Source organism: Fukomys damarensis, unplaced genomic scaffold (genome assembly GCF_012274545.1).
Source record: "Fukomys damarensis isolate Sample0158 unplaced genomic scaffold, DMR_v1.0_HiC HiC_scaffold_36, whole genome shotgun sequence".
Lineage (NCBI taxonomy): Eukaryota > Metazoa > Chordata > Mammalia > Rodentia > Bathyergidae > Fukomys > Fukomys damarensis.
Genome location: NW_022900948.1, coordinates 17,113,415 through 17,131,092, shown reverse-complemented (window position 1 = coordinate 17,131,092; position 17,678 = coordinate 17,113,415). Strand labels below are relative to the sequence as shown.

General features: G+C 43.0%; 1 protein-coding gene across 1 annotated transcript in view; it reads right to left on the bottom strand.

The window, feature by feature from the left end:
• The window catches only part of Galnt12 (polypeptide N-acetylgalactosaminyltransferase 12), a 27,272-nt gene extending 12,479 nt beyond the window's left edge, over positions 1-14,793 (bottom strand). The window contains exons 1-4 of the mRNA XM_010614431.2: positions 14,770-14,793; positions 9,082-9,268; positions 5,034-5,223; positions 558-743 (exon numbers count right to left, since the gene is read on the bottom strand). Coding sequence (XP_010612733.1) covers positions 558-743; positions 5,034-5,223; positions 9,082-9,268; positions 14,770-14,793 — 587 coding nt within the window. The remainder of the gene's footprint in view (positions 1-557; positions 744-5,033; positions 5,224-9,081; positions 9,269-14,769) is intronic.
• Positions 14,794-17,678: the final 2,885 nt, after the last annotated feature.

The window sequence follows — 17,678 nt, the reverse complement described above, 5'->3', positions numbered from 1 at the left end:
ACACACACATATATATAAAATAAAAGGCGTCTGGGGATGTATTTCAGTGGAACAGCACTTGCTTTGTATGGGTAAGGCCCTGGGTACAATCCAAAGTACCGCAAAAAGAGAAAAATCCAAGGGATAAGGAAGTCCTTGTGCTTTTTTAATGCAATGCTGGGGATTGAACCCAAGGCCTCAGTCATTCTAGGCAAACACTATGCCACTGAGCTACATCCCAGCCTGCTTGTGCTTTTAGAATCCTAGAGAACAAAGACTGGGAAACAAGCCTAGCGTGTGTGGGAGGCCCTGGCTTCACTCCCCAACACCATCAAAGAAAAAGAAAGGTAAATTTTAAGTCTCACATATTTCTCCTTTTAAAAATTAAATAAATTAAAGCGTACCAATATAAAATGTATTTGCATAACAAAGATATCGAATAAAAATAAATACTTTGGGAAAAGACTAGAGGGTGGGGAAGGAAGCTGATGGCTAACATCTCTTCCAGGGGGACATTCACTGAAGTTAGCTGGGGCAGCGAGGCACACTCCAGAGTTCCCTAGAGGGCAAAGCCGGACCTGATGACATCGATGGGGGACTTCATCTGCAACCTATCCCGCTCGGGGACCACGTGCCACGTGAACACCAGCCGCCAATCGAAGCCGCCAACCTGGGGCTCCCCAGAGTTGCCCAAGTACTCGAAGGTGTTCCAGTCGATGACATCGATCACGGGGCACACCACTGCTGACGCCTTCTCGTGGATCCTGCACAAACCCAAGACATCCCGTTTCACCTCTGCGGTAGGTACCAGGACAACTAGGAAAGTGGAGAATGGACTCTCCTCCTCCTGGCAGGAAGAGGGAAGACCTGTGTGAGAAGCCAGCTTTCCTTATCCAGAGTCCCCAGCTGTGGGTCGGGAGGGTGGGGGGTGGCAGGTGACCAGACACTGGAGGAAGGGAAAGGGAGCTTTAACAGGAAAATAGGGAAAATCGCGTAGCTTCGATATTCTGATTCTATCCATGGACAGTCTGTCTCAATTCAAACTCTGTGAAAGTCAAGACGTGGGAAAACCAAAGGTGACTTTTAAATCAGAAAGCAGATTATTAATTTCTCAGAAATGCAAGAGAATTAATCACAAAGAAACATCTTAATGTCAAGAAAGAATCAGCTAAGAAGAGCTGCACCCAGACTAAAGGGCCAGCTTTGCAGTTAAGACTATAAATTCTACTCCTGCTCCTTATTTACTGAGTGACACTAGCTAACTCACCTGACCTCTTAGAAGTCAATGTCTCATTGGTGACCCTGGAATGGTAATTCCTGCTGATAGTCTTAACGTGAAGATTCCTAGGGGTGATATTTGTTAAGTTGGCTGTCAGAGAACCTGGTACTATTGTTATTCTTTTCATTTTTGGTATTTTGACATAATACAAACAGCAAAAATTTCTGAAACTTGCAAATGCAGGTATCAGCCTGAGTATGCTCCAGCTATCTTCTCTGCAACAGAGAAGATAGCTTACAAACCCAGCCACTTTCAGCATGTGCCCAGGCTGTGATTCTTTGCATGTGATACCACCCCAGGAAAGACAATCAAGACTGGACCACATGCAAAGACTAGATTTCTCTGGGCTATGGGGGAAGAGGGGAGGCAGCACTGTTATCTCAAACTTAAAACCTGAAAACCCTAAAGGTCACACAGCACAAAACAGTGAAACAGAGTTCAACCAGCCTGAAGCTGTAAGTGCCTGGAATAACACCAGAAAGTCAAAGGGGGCATTATAAATACTACACCTGTGTGGGAAAATTGCACTGTTCAGCAGATGCTGGATAAGGCAGAGAGAATCAAGCCTACGAGGTCACCAAATTAAGGAAGCTCCAGATGAGGTCTCCACCAACGCCTACTTCTTTAAATAAATTGAGGACATTGTTAAAAAGGCTGAGCAGCCTGATCACCGACCTCTTGGGCCAATTCCAAGATGCTGTCTGGCCCCTGGCAAAGACCAACTCTCCAGGAACTCATAACTTGTCATTAAGCTGGTTGGAACTATGGTCAGCTAAGTTTAACAAAGGAGAAGGCTTGTGCTGGCCCTGGTACAGAGGACTCTGAACCATGAGTGGAGAACGTTGTGTTCTCTGGGGATGCACCACCTGGTGTCGAGGGGGAACCTTCCTTGGTTGTGCAGAGCTGACCTGCACTGTGCTGCAGGTCACTTGTCATTCCTTGCACTCACTACCAGCAGCACTACCTGGTTGACATGACAACAAAGAATACCTTCTCAGATACCAAAAAAAAAAGCTCTTCAAGGGTAGAAGACCTTGTTCCTGGCTGAGATTGCCTGAGGCACAGTCTACGGCCTGACCAGTACACATCAAAGTCCCCAGGAGAGCTCTGGAAACATCCAGAAGCCTAGGCCTCACTCCTAAGCATCAGATCCAAACAATGTGCTGCAGGAACACATGTTAGCACATTTAACAATCCCCCAGGCATTTCCATTGGGTGGCCAGGGTAGAGAAAGCCTCATACACAGGTATAGAGCAAGGTCTTGGTCACTGGGAGGGGATGGGCATACTATATACTGCGGAGGAATTCTAGGCAGCATTAGTGCATCAGTCCAAGAGGAAAAGGTTCCCTTCAGACCTCCTCCAAAGACTCCACACCAGTCTGGAGGTGGGGGAAGGGTCACAAGGGGAGTCTCTGGCCCAGGTTCCAGACAGTCTTACATTCCAAATAAACTGAGCAGCCCTGAGTCTCTTCTTCTGCTGACACCCTTCAGGGCTAAGCAGGAGAAAGAGGCAGCCATAGCAGCCAGAGGGGACAAGAAAGCAGGATTTTCTCTGCTTATAGCAGAGCATAGGGTGGCATGGCCTCACCCAGGAAAGGAAGGGATGGGCAGCTCCCTCAGACAGATTCTAGCAACCAAGCATCAGGGGCTATGCAGAGCAGGTTCCCAGCTGCAGGATTTTCCTGACCCTCAGACCTTTTGCCAGTCCCATAGAGGAGGAACTGAACAGACCTCCTCACACCTTCCTCTCCCTCCAAGGGGAACTCTTGGTCTACCGGCCCAGCTCCTGACCTCAGTGGGAGTTGCCAGGAGGCGCAAACAGAAGAGAGCAAAAACCAAGCCATGATAAAAAGGATATAGTAAGAGGCTGTGGAGCAGCCGGCAAAATGGGTCTCAAAAATAAGGCCACAGAAAGGCTTTCATAGGCCTCTTCTCCATGTATATACAAATTTCAAAGTATATTTTATTATTACACAGGTATAAAGACAAACATAATGAAGGCTACATTCATTATTATAAACTCATATATAAGGATTAAAATCCGTTATGTATACGTATAGTACCCACTCCCCACGATACATGTAACCGTAAGTACTACAAACAAGTAGTAACAAAAAATTTTTAAACAAAATTAAAAAAATAAATCATAAGAAAAAAAATAAACTCACATTGGATAATAATATATCATGTTTTTCCTTTTGATTTGAAAAACTAAGATAAAACCATTTTTGTAGGGCTGGGGATACCCTCAGGGGTAGAACTCCTGCCGAGCACATGCAAGGCTCCGGATGCCAGGTGAAGTACCACAAACACAAACATGTAGAAAAACGCCTGTGGGTCCCTTTGAGTTTTAAGGGCCCTAGGCATTGTGCTTCCTGAGTGTGATGGAAAAGTAAGCCCTGCCTGAAAAAACATGCATAGTAGTGTATATTCCTTAAAAGTGTGAAGACAAGGCTGGGTATGGTGGTGCACACCAGTAATTCCAGCGCGTGGGAGACAGAGGCAGGAGGATCACTGCAAGTTCAAGGCCAGCCTAGGCTACAGAGTTCAAGGTCAGCTTCAACTACAGACTGAGACCCTATCTCAAAAATAAAAGATGTATAACACGAGCTTTTTTATTTATTTATTATTTTTGGGTACCGGGGATTGAACTCAGATCTTTGTGCTCGTGAGGCAGGTGACGGAACCACTGAGCCAAATCCCCGGCCCACCAGCTTTTTAAAATGGTTTGATTTATGATACTTCCTAGTCTTCTACAATGAACTGGCTAAGTAACAATAAAAGCAAACAGCATTTCTGGAATGGCCAGTGATGCTGAACATTTTTTCATATCAAGAAATCAAATAAGAACAAATGCTAGCGAGGCTATGGGGAGAAAGGAACCCTTCTATGCTGTTAGTGGGAGTGTTAACTGGTACAACTGCTACGGAGATCAGTATAGAGACTCCTCAGAAAACTAGAACTAGAAATTCCATTTGACTGAACTATTCCCTTTCTTGCTATCTTCCCAAAAGAGTTAAAGTCATCATATTACAGGGATACATGCACACCCATATTTATAGCAGCACAATTCACAATAACTAAATCTTGGAACAGCCTATATGCCCATCAACAGGTGAATGGACAAAGAAATGTGGTATTTATACATAATGGAGTAGTAAAGAAGGATAAACTTAAGGCATAAAGAAGGCTATAAAGGATAAACTTAAGGCATCTGTCAGTGAATGGATAGACCATAATGTTAAGTGACATAAATCAGATACACAAGCTTAAATTTTGCATGGTTTCTCTTATTCAAAAAACTCAAAATATAAATAAAGATTAAAATAAAAGATAATAGAAAGGAGATCTTTTTTAAATGTGAAGGGGAACAAGAGATGGAGGAAGGGGTGAGGGAGGAAAGGGGATGAAAAAAAAAAAGAGTCAAAGAAAAAACTGAAAACAGACCTTTCTCAAATGGAGGGGAACAAGAGCCAGACAGAGCAAGCACAGAAAAAGAATAAAGATGTGTTACGTACATGCACAAACTGCCCACGATAAATGTCACTGGGTACCACAAATGTACTAATAAAGAAATTTTTTAAAAAAGCAAACAGCAACAGAGGGCCTGTTATTCCTGCCGTACTGGAAGCGCGTTCCATCTGTCCCATCACCCAGCAGCACACTGTCACAGCGGACCTGCCCCTGGAGCATCTGACCCAGGCTCCAGTCTGTCCCTGCTTCCCTCTAAGGTGGTGACCCTCCCAGGCCTTCCCCTTGTGGCAGCTCACGCACCTCTGCAGCAGTGGCTCCAGCCACCCCTCGTGGCACTCACAGTGACAGTCCAGGAAGGTCAGCACATCGCCCCTGGCCGCAGAAGCCCCCAGCAGCCGGGCTCGCACCAGGCCCTCCCTCTTGCTGGCGCGGATCAGGCGCACCTTGGGCAGGGCTGACAGCTCCTCAGCCAGGCGCTCCTTCAGGTGCTCTGGGGGACAAGCAGAGAAGCAAGGGTCACTGTAACAGGTCTTTGCAGAGCACTTCATCCAAGTCAGGTCCTTCCAGGGCCTCCCTGTCCCCAGAAGATGAAAGAGATACGTACCTCCTTTGTTTACCACCTGAACCAGCTCGCCCAGAACCACTGAAGTGCTGTGACAGCTTGGGAAAGCTGGGATAGAGGAACTCAGAAACATTGGCTCCCTAACAAACACATGCATTTTGAATTGTAAGCTCTAAACAGATGAATGGTGTGGTACCTGAACGTATCATAACAAAGCTGGCACCAACAAATACTTTATAAGCTTCACTTATAAACATCTGAAAAAGCTGAGCGTGGTGGTGCATACCTGTAATCACAGCACTTGGGAGGCTGAGATAAAAGGATCGCTGTGAGTTCGAGACCAGCCTGAACTACATAGTGAGTTCCAGGTCAGTCTTAAATACATAGTGAGACCCTTTCTCAAAAAAAAAATCTGAAAATTAAAAACATATGAATGGGGCCAAGAATTTAACTCAGTGGTACCATGCCTGCCTTGCAAGCGTAAGGTCCTGAGTTCAATCCTCAGTTAAAAAAAAAAAAAAAAAAAACACAACAACAAAAAACTCAAACAAACATATCAATCATCCAACCACAATGCTATGGTTTAAATATGGTCTACATCCCCCAGGGGTGCGCGGTGATTATAGACTTGGCTCCCAGGGGGCGCTGTTGGGAGGAGGTAGAAAGTTGGGGAAGTGGGGCCTAATGGGAGGTCTTGGTCACTGACCAACACCCTCTGGGGGCGGGGGTGCTGGGACCCAGTCTCTCCTCTGTTTTCCTGGATGGAGATGTAATCACTTGCTCTGCCTCCCCCCACCTCACTCCCCCACTGACATCCGCCATGGTGTGTTCAAGCCAAGAACTGAACTGATGCCTCCTGCGCCATCGCCTTGAACTCCCAAAACTGTGAGCTAAAGAAACTTCCTCCTCATAGGTACCCTGTATCAGGTATTTCATTATACTGATGAAAACATGGTTAACAAAATATTTATAAAAACAGTACTTATGTTAGTAGACATTTTCTCAGGAGCACTTTAGTTTGTATAGTAGAAGCAGCAGCCTGTTTTGCAAAGTTCTGAGTGACTTATAGACTACTCATCTGATCTCCTTAACGATCCTGTGAGGTAAGTACCAGTATTATCCCCATTCCACAGATGGACATTGGGCCAGAGTGGCTAAGTAACTTGCCCAGGATCACAGACAAAGCAAGATAAGGAGACATAATTTGAACCCAAAGAATGGTTCCAGACCCCACAAGCTTCACATCAGCCCTCAGGGCTTTCTCCCACAATTTCCCATCCTTATTAAAAAAAAAAAATCGAAATCTGTCAGGAGTGGATGTTTCTGCCAATCTGCAGAACAGGAAGAGAGCTGAGAGGGTAATGGCCTCTCATACATACCCTTTTCAAGGAAGCGCTGGCCTCCAGGTCTCCCAGTCTCCCAGGTGGGATTGGGACTGGAGTTCTATCTATCCACACCCTCAGTGGGTCAGGGGAGGCGGTGGGGAACCCACTCAGGCAAAAGGGAAAGGAGAGAACTTCCCCACACCAATGTGAACTTTGGTGCAAAACCCTCAGCCTTGAAAGTGGTGTAAAATGTTCTCGGTTGCTTCAGTTTATGAAAATGCTTCTCTATCCCTGACACTTAAAAATTCACTGGCTTTCTTTTGAAATCCTAAGTATAACTGCAATAAGCTGATGGCACCAACAAGGGCAATGATTCTGCAAGCAAAGCTAGTTAGCTGCAGTAACAATGAACACATAAAGCAGTCTCCGCATTCATGATGGGTTTTGTGAGCATTAATTTCATGTCTGCTGTACCTGTCTTCCTACAATGGGGGCTGCCCCCTTTATTAAACTCATCCTGACACTGCAGAAAACAACGAAGAGGCAGGTACTGCTTAACTCCGTCCAGGTCCTGGGGACCCTCCCTACCTGGGCCAGTCAACACCAGGGGATGAAGGGAGAGCTCGGCCCACCCTTCTCTACAGGTGGCAAGAACGGAGCTTTGCAGAGGCTGCTCACGTTGCCTCCCACTCCTGCCTGCTGAGGAGCTGCTGATCCATAAAGGAAGCCACCAGATATTTGTTTTTATATTACAACCTCGGTGAAATGGTGTTTTTTTCATTTTATAGTTTTTACAAAAATAGAAGTTCCATTTAACAAAACTACCTCTCTGCTGGGCACTAATCAAGATATTACCTACTTTACCTCATTTAATCCTCACAATGATCTTACAAAGTAAGAACTATGTTTATTCCCATTTGAAAGGGCCTGAAGCCAAGGAGGAAAGTGACTGAAGTCACTGCTCAAAGTTGTATTGTCATGAGTTGCTACAGGAGCGATTCAAGTCCATGCAGTGTGACCCCCCCTCAACTGGCATTTACAAACAGACTTAAACAGCCCTGGAGGGAAAGGAAAAGGAAATGTAGGTAAGTTCCTACTATGAGCTAGCTGCTACCTCAATGCAACACTCTGACATCAATGTGGATAAAGCCAGTCACAGGTGAAAAACAGGCTCAGAGAAGACAAATGACACCAAAGGTGCCACACCTGGACCAGGGTGGGCCCGGGATTTAGCTCAGTGGTTCCACCACCTGCCTCTCAAGTGCAATGACCCAAGTTCGATCCCCAGTACCAAAAAAATGCCCCAAAAAACTGAACACAAATGGACCATGGTGAAGCTGCCTGGTGACCCAGAGCTCAGTGCCTAGGAGGATCCACTCAGTATCATACTCCAGCCTGACTGCCACGGACACTGCTGCTTGTCCTGTAATCCCCGTTCTTCTGACCTTTGCATGGCCACAAAGATAAAGGCCTCATTTCCCAGCCTCCCTTACAGCTAGACGTGGCCAAGCATCCATGTTCTGCCCCATAGGATGCGGGCAAGGGGAGATTTCCAGGTACTGCCCTTAAAGAGAAAGGGCAATCCCTCCCCTCCACCCCCTTCTGGCTGGCCTAGGTTGGGGGTACGGTGAGGAGCACAACCTCCCAAGGCAGACAGGAGTTGGGGCAGGTACCAACCCCAAACACATCCTTGATTGTCACACCAGACTTGTGACATGCTGTTTCTACCTTGTGTGAATCACTGTAATTTTGAGTGTCTGTGAGAACAACCTAACACCCATGCCAATTAGAACACAGGTGCGCCAGCTCTTAAGTCAGACGGACCAAGCAGGGCATCCTCCAGAGCCCCTACCCGGCAAGCATAACTATTCATCTCTTGGGTAGTCTGGCTTGAAACAAGCTGACAGTGAAGCCCATGGCTCCACCTGCTGTTACAGTCCTGACATTAATTAAGCTCAGCTGCCTTTGCTTCAGCTGGTCACTACAGTCATTGGCTGATGTCACCCCATGGATACCACTAGTCCCAGACAAGCCAAGACTCTTGCTGTGCACAGAAACCCACCCCAGCCACATTTCCATCCTTGCCCAAGACTGTCCCTGCCACTGGTTCCTCTCCACATAGCAGGCCCAGAAAGCTTTCAGACTAACCGGGACTTTCCTGTCCCCCTTAAGCCTGTGACAGCTCTCCACACAGAAGCTTCAAGGCCTTATGTGGCCTCTGAGGTCCTACCCGGTCTGGCCCTGCCCTCCCTGTAGCCTCATCGCCCATATTACCTCCCCATACTCATTTCAGCTTCTGCACTGGCTGTTCCTGGGCCTGGACCGCTCTCCCTGAGGTCACCATTAGGCACACAGGACACCGAAAACTCATATTTACTGGGCCTCCTCTACCACACTCTCCCCAACTCCCTGCCACTGCCATGGAAGGCCAGACCCTGCCAGAGCCCCTATGAGACTTTACCTTTGTCACTGTAGTCATCTACCAGGATAACTTCTTCCACCAGGATGTCTGGGGACGTCTCGAGAACACTGTAAACCGTCCGAAGGAGTGTTGACCAGGCTTCATTATAAAAGGCTATGATAACAGATGTCGTGGGCAAATATTCATAATCATATTTCTCCTCTTTGCACCTACAAATACAGCACAACTTCAGAAATTGAGAACCTAGCTAACGCTGGAGCTGGAGATGAAAAGACAGAGGTCATAAATCATGGCCTCCAGGCTTCCCTGGGGAATGGGAAATAACCCGCTGGTTATGTGGCCGTCCCAAAGCCCCCCACCACGTGACACAAGGAGCCCCAGAGGATGCCAAGAAAGTTCTCATCATGACTCCAAACAACCTTTCCCTATGGAATATTGGTGTTGTTTGTTTGTTTGTTTGTTTGAGACAGGGTCCCACTATATAGTCAAGCTGGCCTTGAGCTCACTAATTAGCCCAGGTTGACCTTAAACTCCTGATGATCCTCCTGCCTCAGGCTCCCGAGTCTTGGGATTACAGACATGTGCCACCACACTCAGCTCTGTGGGATACTGTTTGTAAACTAAAAGCAATTTGCAGATTTGAGCAATACATGAACTAGGCAGAAAGAAGTATCACTTGTCCCCCAAACTATCTGTTCCAGCCCCAATGCCAGGCCTCTCCTACAACTGTTCCCTCTGCCCGGCATGCCCTCTGCTCCTTTCTCTACTGGGAGAACTCTCCTGTCCTCCTTGAGGACATGCACAGCCCAACACTCCCCTGGGAACTCCGTGCTGGCCCCTCAAAGCACCTCTATCTTAGCAGGTGCCCCTCACAGCATTCCTGTTACTCATATACTTGCCCCTCCCTACCTTTTCCCAACATCTAGCATCCCATGACTGCTTGCACAAAGGTGATATGCTGAATGTGTACACTAGAACCATGGCTAGAACACAAACATCTGGGAAGGGCTCTGCAGAGGGTCGTCCCTAGTCCCTGACATGGTGAGGGTAGGCCCACCCAACTTCAAGGAGTCTTGACTGGCAGTTACAAGAAACAATAGGCTCCCTCTTTGTTTAGTGGCATTCACTGCATCTATGCACTGAAGGTTCCCTTCCTAATTGACACAGAATTCTATCCTCTCAGTAGCTGAAAACAAACTCCTAAACTGACTAAGGAAATTATCAGCAGGAAGTAGCTAACAGCAAGCTCAGAAAGATATCACAGGGACAGCAGAAGAACCAGAGTTTGAACACTGGGGCCTAGCAGGGGATCAGCTGGAATTATTTAGGGAGGAGCTAAGTACTGAAGACCAGCCAGCAATCAGCACAGCTAAAGCAAGGCCCTTCTGAACAAGCAGGGTGACAGATCAAATGTCTATGTATAAGAGTATTAAAAAAATGTGTCTGGACTATTAAGCTTCTGAGTAGCAGACAAGAAACATAGAGAAACTGTACAGTACTGAAATGCAGCCCACTAGGAATCTCAGAAAGAAGTAACTGCTTACTGCTATAGTTTGGATCTAAAATATTCCCCAAAGGCCACTGTGTTGAGGGCCTGGTTCCCAGGCTGGTGTTACTGAAAGGTAGTAGGACCATTAAGAGTTGGGGTACAGGGCTGGGGATTTAGCTCAGTGGTTCCACTGCCTGCCTTGCAAGCACAAGGTCCCAAGTTCGATCCCCACTACCAGAATAAAAAAAAAAAGCGTTGGGGCACAGTGAGAGTTTGAGGCCACTGGGAGCATATCCTCAAAGGAGACTGTGAGACCCCAGTCTGTACCCCTCTCTTTAGTTCCCAGCCAAGAAGTGACCAGTTTGTTCTGTCAGTCACTCCCACCATGCTGTGCAGCCACAGGCTCAAAAAAAACAGGGCTAATGGGTCATAGGCAAACACTTTCAAAACTGTGAGCCAAAATAAATCTTTTTATAAGTTGATTTTATCTCAGATATTTGTTAAAGAATACAAAGCTAACACATTTACATGAAAAGGGTGTTTTGTAAACCTAAAAATAAAGTTGTTTTTTTCTTTTTGGTACCAGGGATCAAACTCAGGTCCTTACACTTTCAAGGCAGGCGGTAGCACCACTGAGCTAAATGCCTGACTCTTTAAAGTTTTTTTTTTTTAACCTTTAAAAAGAGGTGTAGCTAAAATAACTTTAAACATGCTCAGGTTCAAGTAGAGGTAAGTGAAAAGGATGGTGAAGTAAGGTTTTCAAAGTGAAGTAGTTTATTCAACATAAAAAACTTGTTTTTAGTCTGAATCACACTCCTACTGTTTTGGATTAAAATGTATTTCTTCTCTGCTTGAACAAACAGAGTTGGAACCACATGCAAACCCTTCTCCTGTTTGGGGTTCATGTGTTTTGTTTTTTTATTGAGTTTATTGGTACAATCTAGGTATACAATACAGTTACATTCATTATTGAGATCCTGTACCTTTACATGATAGGTCTTAATTCTATTTTTTTCCCCTTGTCCCTGCCCTCCCTTCACCCCCTCCTCCCCTCCCCATTTACAAACACTTTATTTCCATTTTTTCAATTTCTCATATTTTTTCCTCTCCCTTATTAACTTTCCCCCACCCTTCCCACTTTCCCCACACCTTTAGCCCTTTACTTCCTATTTACATTATTAATTATCTCATCACGATCCTGTGTACTATTATAGTTTTTCACACCAAAGAAACTATTCAGTATTTCAGTGAAAGAAATCTCTGTATGGACATTAAAAATAGGGAATCCTAAAATAAAACTAAAAAGGAAAATAAAAGAGAAAAGGCAATGATGTGAAATTAAAATAATCCTTAATTTTGAAGATGAAAATGGTCCCTGAACATATTTAAATTGCTTCTTGCTCTTGTAGTCTTATCTTATTCTCTTTTCTTTCATTATTTGGAGAATACTTTATTAGTTTGTGTAATCAAATCCACGTAGATATGACCTTACATATTTAATACAGAGCGTTACCCCTGTACAGATGGAAAAAAATAAAAATCAAAATTAAAATATTAACATTTCTAAACCAATATGGCTGTCCATTTCTGTACAATGCCAACTCAACACAGTAAATTGGGATAACTTTTTCCAAAGTTGACAGCATCGTTGAAGTTTCCAAAAATTCAAATTATATATATATATGTATATATATATTTATATTTATATAAAAAGACCAGTAAGAGCAGTATGTTATTCATCAATAGCAGCAACAGCTTTTCCAGGTTCTGCAGTCATCTGAACAAAATTATAGACATTCAGCATATTCCATTAAAAAAACAAAAACAAAAAAACAAAGAGAAGAATACTATCCAGAAAACAGCAAAGTTCTGTTGCTGTTGTCGTACCTGGCACCATTTTTTTAAATTAGCATCTTAATCATCATCTGGAAAGAGAACATTCTAGAGTAATATCATTAAAGATAGCTCTGATAAAACATGGTCACTACTACATATCATAAAGCAGGTACAAGATATTTTACATTCAGAGGTATGATACAGTACCATCCTACATCAATAATACTAGAATCAGTTTTGGTTTGAAATTTGCTTTGTCTGCAAATAAGATTGCTACCCCTGCTTTTTTCTGGGCTCCTGTCACATGGAGAATTGTTTTCTATCTTTTCACTTTCAGTCTATGGGCTTCTTTTTGCACTAGGTGTGTTTCTTGTATATAACATACTGTTGGATTTTGCTTCTTATTCCATCTTGCCAGTCTATTTCTCTTGATTGGTGAGTTGAGGCCATTGACATTAATGGTTATAACTGATATGTACTGACTTATTATTGACATGTTATTGGCCTTTTGTTGACTCTTTTTACTTTTTCATCTTCTCCTTTTAGTTTCTTGCCTTGCCTATTTGATTTGCTCTGTTGGGCCTCATGGTGCTGTTGCCTTCATTGTCTTTTTCTAGGATCTTGTTTAGAATTGCTTGTAGTGTTGGTTTGGTATTCATGTAGTTTCTCAGGTATTCTTTATCGTGGAAGTATCTTATTTCCCCATCCATTTTGAAAGAGAGTTTTGCAGGATACATCAGTCTAGGCTGGAGGTTGTTCTCTTTTAGTACTTGAAATATCTCATTCCAGGCTTTCCTTGCCCTAAGGGTTTGTGTTGAAAAGTCTGCAGTGATTCTGATGGGCTTTCCTTTGCATGTGATTTGTTCTTTTCTCTTACTGCTTGTAGTATTTTGTTTTTCTGCTGGGTTTCTGGGATCTTGATTATTATATGTCTAGGTGTAGATTTTTTTTTATTGTGGCTAGTTGTGGTCCTGTATGCCTCAGTTATCTGGGGGTTCATGTGTTTTTGCTGCTCTGTAAAACTCAAAGGTACAGGCATGTCACAAAATGTCTGGTCGGCTCTTTCTTAGTGACACCTAAATCATAAGAAAACTGGTTCCCAACTTGCCAATGCACATTCAAAGCTCTAAAAAGTTCCTCTTTGATCACATATCACTATATTTGAGAAATTTAGCTCAGTGGTGCCACCACCTGCTTCAAAAGCACAAGGTCCAGAGTTTGATCCCCAGTATCAAAAAAAAAAAGAGTATCTTGCCTAAGGAAATAATATATACCCTGAAGTATGGTTTCTATACAAATGTGTTCCCTGTAACATGATTTACAACAGCAAAAAGCTACAATATCAACATCCAACAAGAAAGAAATGAACTACAGAACAAACGGATGAAGAAATTCTAGTGGTTGCCAAAAATATTTTCAGAGACTATTTCATGATAAAAGAAAATAGTCACACTGTAATGTTAAATCAAAAAAGCAGAGTACAAATCTGTAAATAGCCAATTCTATAAACAATGTGTGTGCATGAGCTCACATATAAACAATAAATAATAAGAAAAACTATGCCAAAAGTTCTCAATGGTGATTTCTGAAAAGCAGGATTATCTCTGATTTTTATTTTCTTCATTTCATGATCGTTCTACAATGAACATGTGTAATTTTTATAATCACCAGAAAGATGATTTTTAAAAGCTATGTCATTTTTCTTCAAATGCCTTTACTGAGCATAATTTAACATTCAGCCCTCTCCTCTTTCCTTGGCCTGGGATAATTTCTGTCTTTCTTTAAAATATCCCCTTAAAGGCATGCTCCTTTATGAAGCTCAACATATCCTACCAAATGTGTCTAACTTTCCTTCCAGAAAAAAACACTGTCTTTTCCTGGAATGATACAAAGCTGCTCATTGAGAAAAGGCTCTGCGCCCTTTGATTACAGAACAGCTATGTACCACTTTAGGGTTCTACTTTTGCCTTGAAGAAAAGTGACAGTCCAGAGCTAAAATATTAAGCCATCATGTTGCTAAATTGCTTGCTGGAAGCGGCCTCTGTGAAGGCAGGACTAAATTACGTTTCTACTGTACTGGGTGACACAGTCACAATTGTCAAGTGCTCACTACATGACAGGAGTATGCTAAGCATCTTACAGGCCTGTGTCCATTCAGCCTTCATAGCACCTACTGGGTTGGGTCCACTAGCATAATACAAATCTGCATACTGGATGGGTACAAATGAATTGATTCAGGAAATGCTTCCTGACCTTTTTTTATCCTTATATTACAGTTATCACAAAAATGTCTTTTAAAAAAATAGCAAAACCCAAACCCTTTCTACAACAGGTGAGGGATATCCTAATGTGCATTTATGTGTCCTACCTGCCTTAAACCCTTCTTCTTCATGATTCTGTACCTTGATTTCTCTTTTAGGAACCATGCTTCCCTGACTCTCAGTCTATATGGTTTCTACAGGGCTGAACACACAAACACACACGTACACACACAGACACACACACACATACCCTGACCTCTGCAAAGACATGTGTCTTCAGCCTGACTAATCAACATTTCCTGTGGGCAGCATCTGCAACCCTGATCCAGGGCTTAGAATAACAAAACCTACTTCTAATCCAAGACTTTCCTATGCCACAATATCTTCTCTTTATATACTTAAATCAGTTAGCAATGGGTATGTACTCACTGTCAACCAAAAGAATCATAATTTAGAAAAGAAATATTTTTAAGGTGAAGATAGGACTTCTACTGGCAAAAAGATAAAAAATAGAAAACTGCTAAATTAGCAGAGAAAAATAAAAAGAGTAAAGCCTCTATCAACTCAAAAAAGTAGTAGGAAATAAGAAAGACAAAATAAAAAGAGCACAGAAATATGTAACATGAAATAAGACGGCATAATTGAATCCAAAAAATCAGTAAAAACAATAGATGTAAATGGATATAAATATCTACTTAACAGTAAAGACTCTAGGTCTGGAATTTTGTTTTACTTTGTGCAGTGCTGGAGATTTAACCCAGAGATTCCCACATGCTAGGCAGTTGCTCTATCACTAAGGTACATCCCAGTTTTGCATTTTTTTTCTTTTTTTTTTAGTATCAACACAAAATAAAACAACATGTTATTTAGAGACACACCCAAACGAGAACATTAACCAATACAGATCAGGTTTATGGATCTGAAATATTAACTCAAAGAATGCCATCCTAATAACCACAAGATGGGTTGAATAAGAATAAAATAAGAATAAAATACCCTAGAGTTTACAACCTTAATGGGGAAGCAAAGAAACTTCAGTCCAATGTCCACATTACATGTGATGTTTTACATGTAATTTTGTTAGAACAGACAAGCAGGCTATTTCTCTGTAAAAAGAAATCCTGACTAACCGCCTCCAGCCAACTCCAGCAGGACAGTTAGTTTGTCAAATTACCTATGTAGAGAAAAAAGGAAAACAAAACAGAAAAAGGCACACCAACACCAGGGTGTGGATTCATACCTAGACAGCATTGGCTAGCAGAGACTAGCTGGGGATCTCATGCCCAGCAACCCCATGGAGGTGCCTGGGGAAATACAAAGACTTGGGGGCACCATCTCTCTACCTTACTCTCCTGCTACAAAGGTCAGAATGCAAATGACAATGCAGTTATAGTGATCCTCCCAAAACCGCTGTATTCCATGAACACCAGATTTTTTTCAAATTTTGGTACAATATTATTAGCTACTGGTCGCTTGTGAGAGACCTCCCAAGTGACTGTGATGTCATCATAATTCCAACTGCACTTGATCTATTATCCGGCCCCACTTCCTCTAATTTTGGTATTCTCTCACTTTGAAAAGTACCTTCCTAACTCTCGAGTCAGAAACCCACAGGCCCTAGTCAGCAGCTTTCAACCATGGTAGCATATCACATTTAGCCTAGGTCCTACCCACAGAAATTCAGGTTTCAGTATTCTGGGGAGGCTTCCTGGTGTCAACATTTTTTTAAAAATTCCCCAGGGTTGCAAACCTAGTTAGCTGGCACTCCATACTGGTTTGCTATCACCGTGGAGTAAAATTCCCCCTCCTTGCTAGGATCAAATGAGAAGGTATTTGTGAAAGTGTTGCAAACCCTGTACTTAGCAAACTACCATGAAGGTTCTCCTATCATTAGTATCTGCCTTCTCTTCACGTCAGCACTGTAACTAGAGCTGTGCGTCTGAATTATTAGAGCCAACACAGGTCTCACAGAAAATGTCTCCTTATTGGTCTGGCCTGTCCAAGGGGCAGACAGCACCAAGCCTTACAGGTCCTAGGAAGTCATTCCCAACACCTTGGCTCTCAACAGGTTTACTTACTGCAGTCCAGAGCCCTTTGTTAAAAATGTGTGTGCATGCATGTTGGAGTTTTTTCTCACCCACATACCAATAGGTGTATTTTAAAAACATTTCTTTTTTTTTTTCAGATTTAGTTGAGTTTATTGGTACATTTTAGGGATACAGTACAGTTACATTCATTGTTGGGATCTTGTACCTCTACATGATTAAAAACATTTCTATACCTGGGAAAATTTAGAAGGATACACATCAAAATGTTAACGGTGGTTTTCCCCTGGGTGGTGAGTTAATTGATGATTTTTCTTTTTTGATTCTGTTTCTGCTAAAATTTCTAAGGCAGATATGTACTGCTTTTATAATTAAAATAAACAGGTAAATAAATGCCCCAACCAAAAGAGGAACAAATAAAGGATCTGGGTTGTGGGCCAGCTGTGTCCCAGATCTGCTGCAACCTCAGAGGTGTGGCTTTTCCTCTAGTCTGAATGGATATCCCCTCAAGGCCCGCCTTCCTCTGATATGCAGGGACCCTGATGCCCCTCAGCTTTTTAATTTAGACTCCTAAGGGACCCAACCCTGAACTGACAAACTCTTTTTTCTGCCATTCTAGTTTCTCCTGCTAAATATCAAGACTCTTGTTGGCTCCTCTTCCTCCTCCCTGTGGCAATGAAAGAAGTCCTCTTTTATCTGTGGCTTCAGTTACCCCATCAACCACAGTCCAAAAATATTAAATGGAAAATTCCAGAAATAAAAAATTTATAAGTTTTAAATTGCACATCCTTTTGAGTAGCATGTTGTAATCTCATCCTGAGGGAGACATGAATCACCCCTTTGCCTGATGTATCCACACTATATACACTACTCGTTAATCACTTAGCAACCATCTTAGTTATCAGACTGATTATCACGGTATCACAGTGCTTAGCAGATAAAGAGTGTACTATCTGAGGCTTCAGGCATCCAATGGGAATCTGGAACCTATCTCCCCAGAGATCT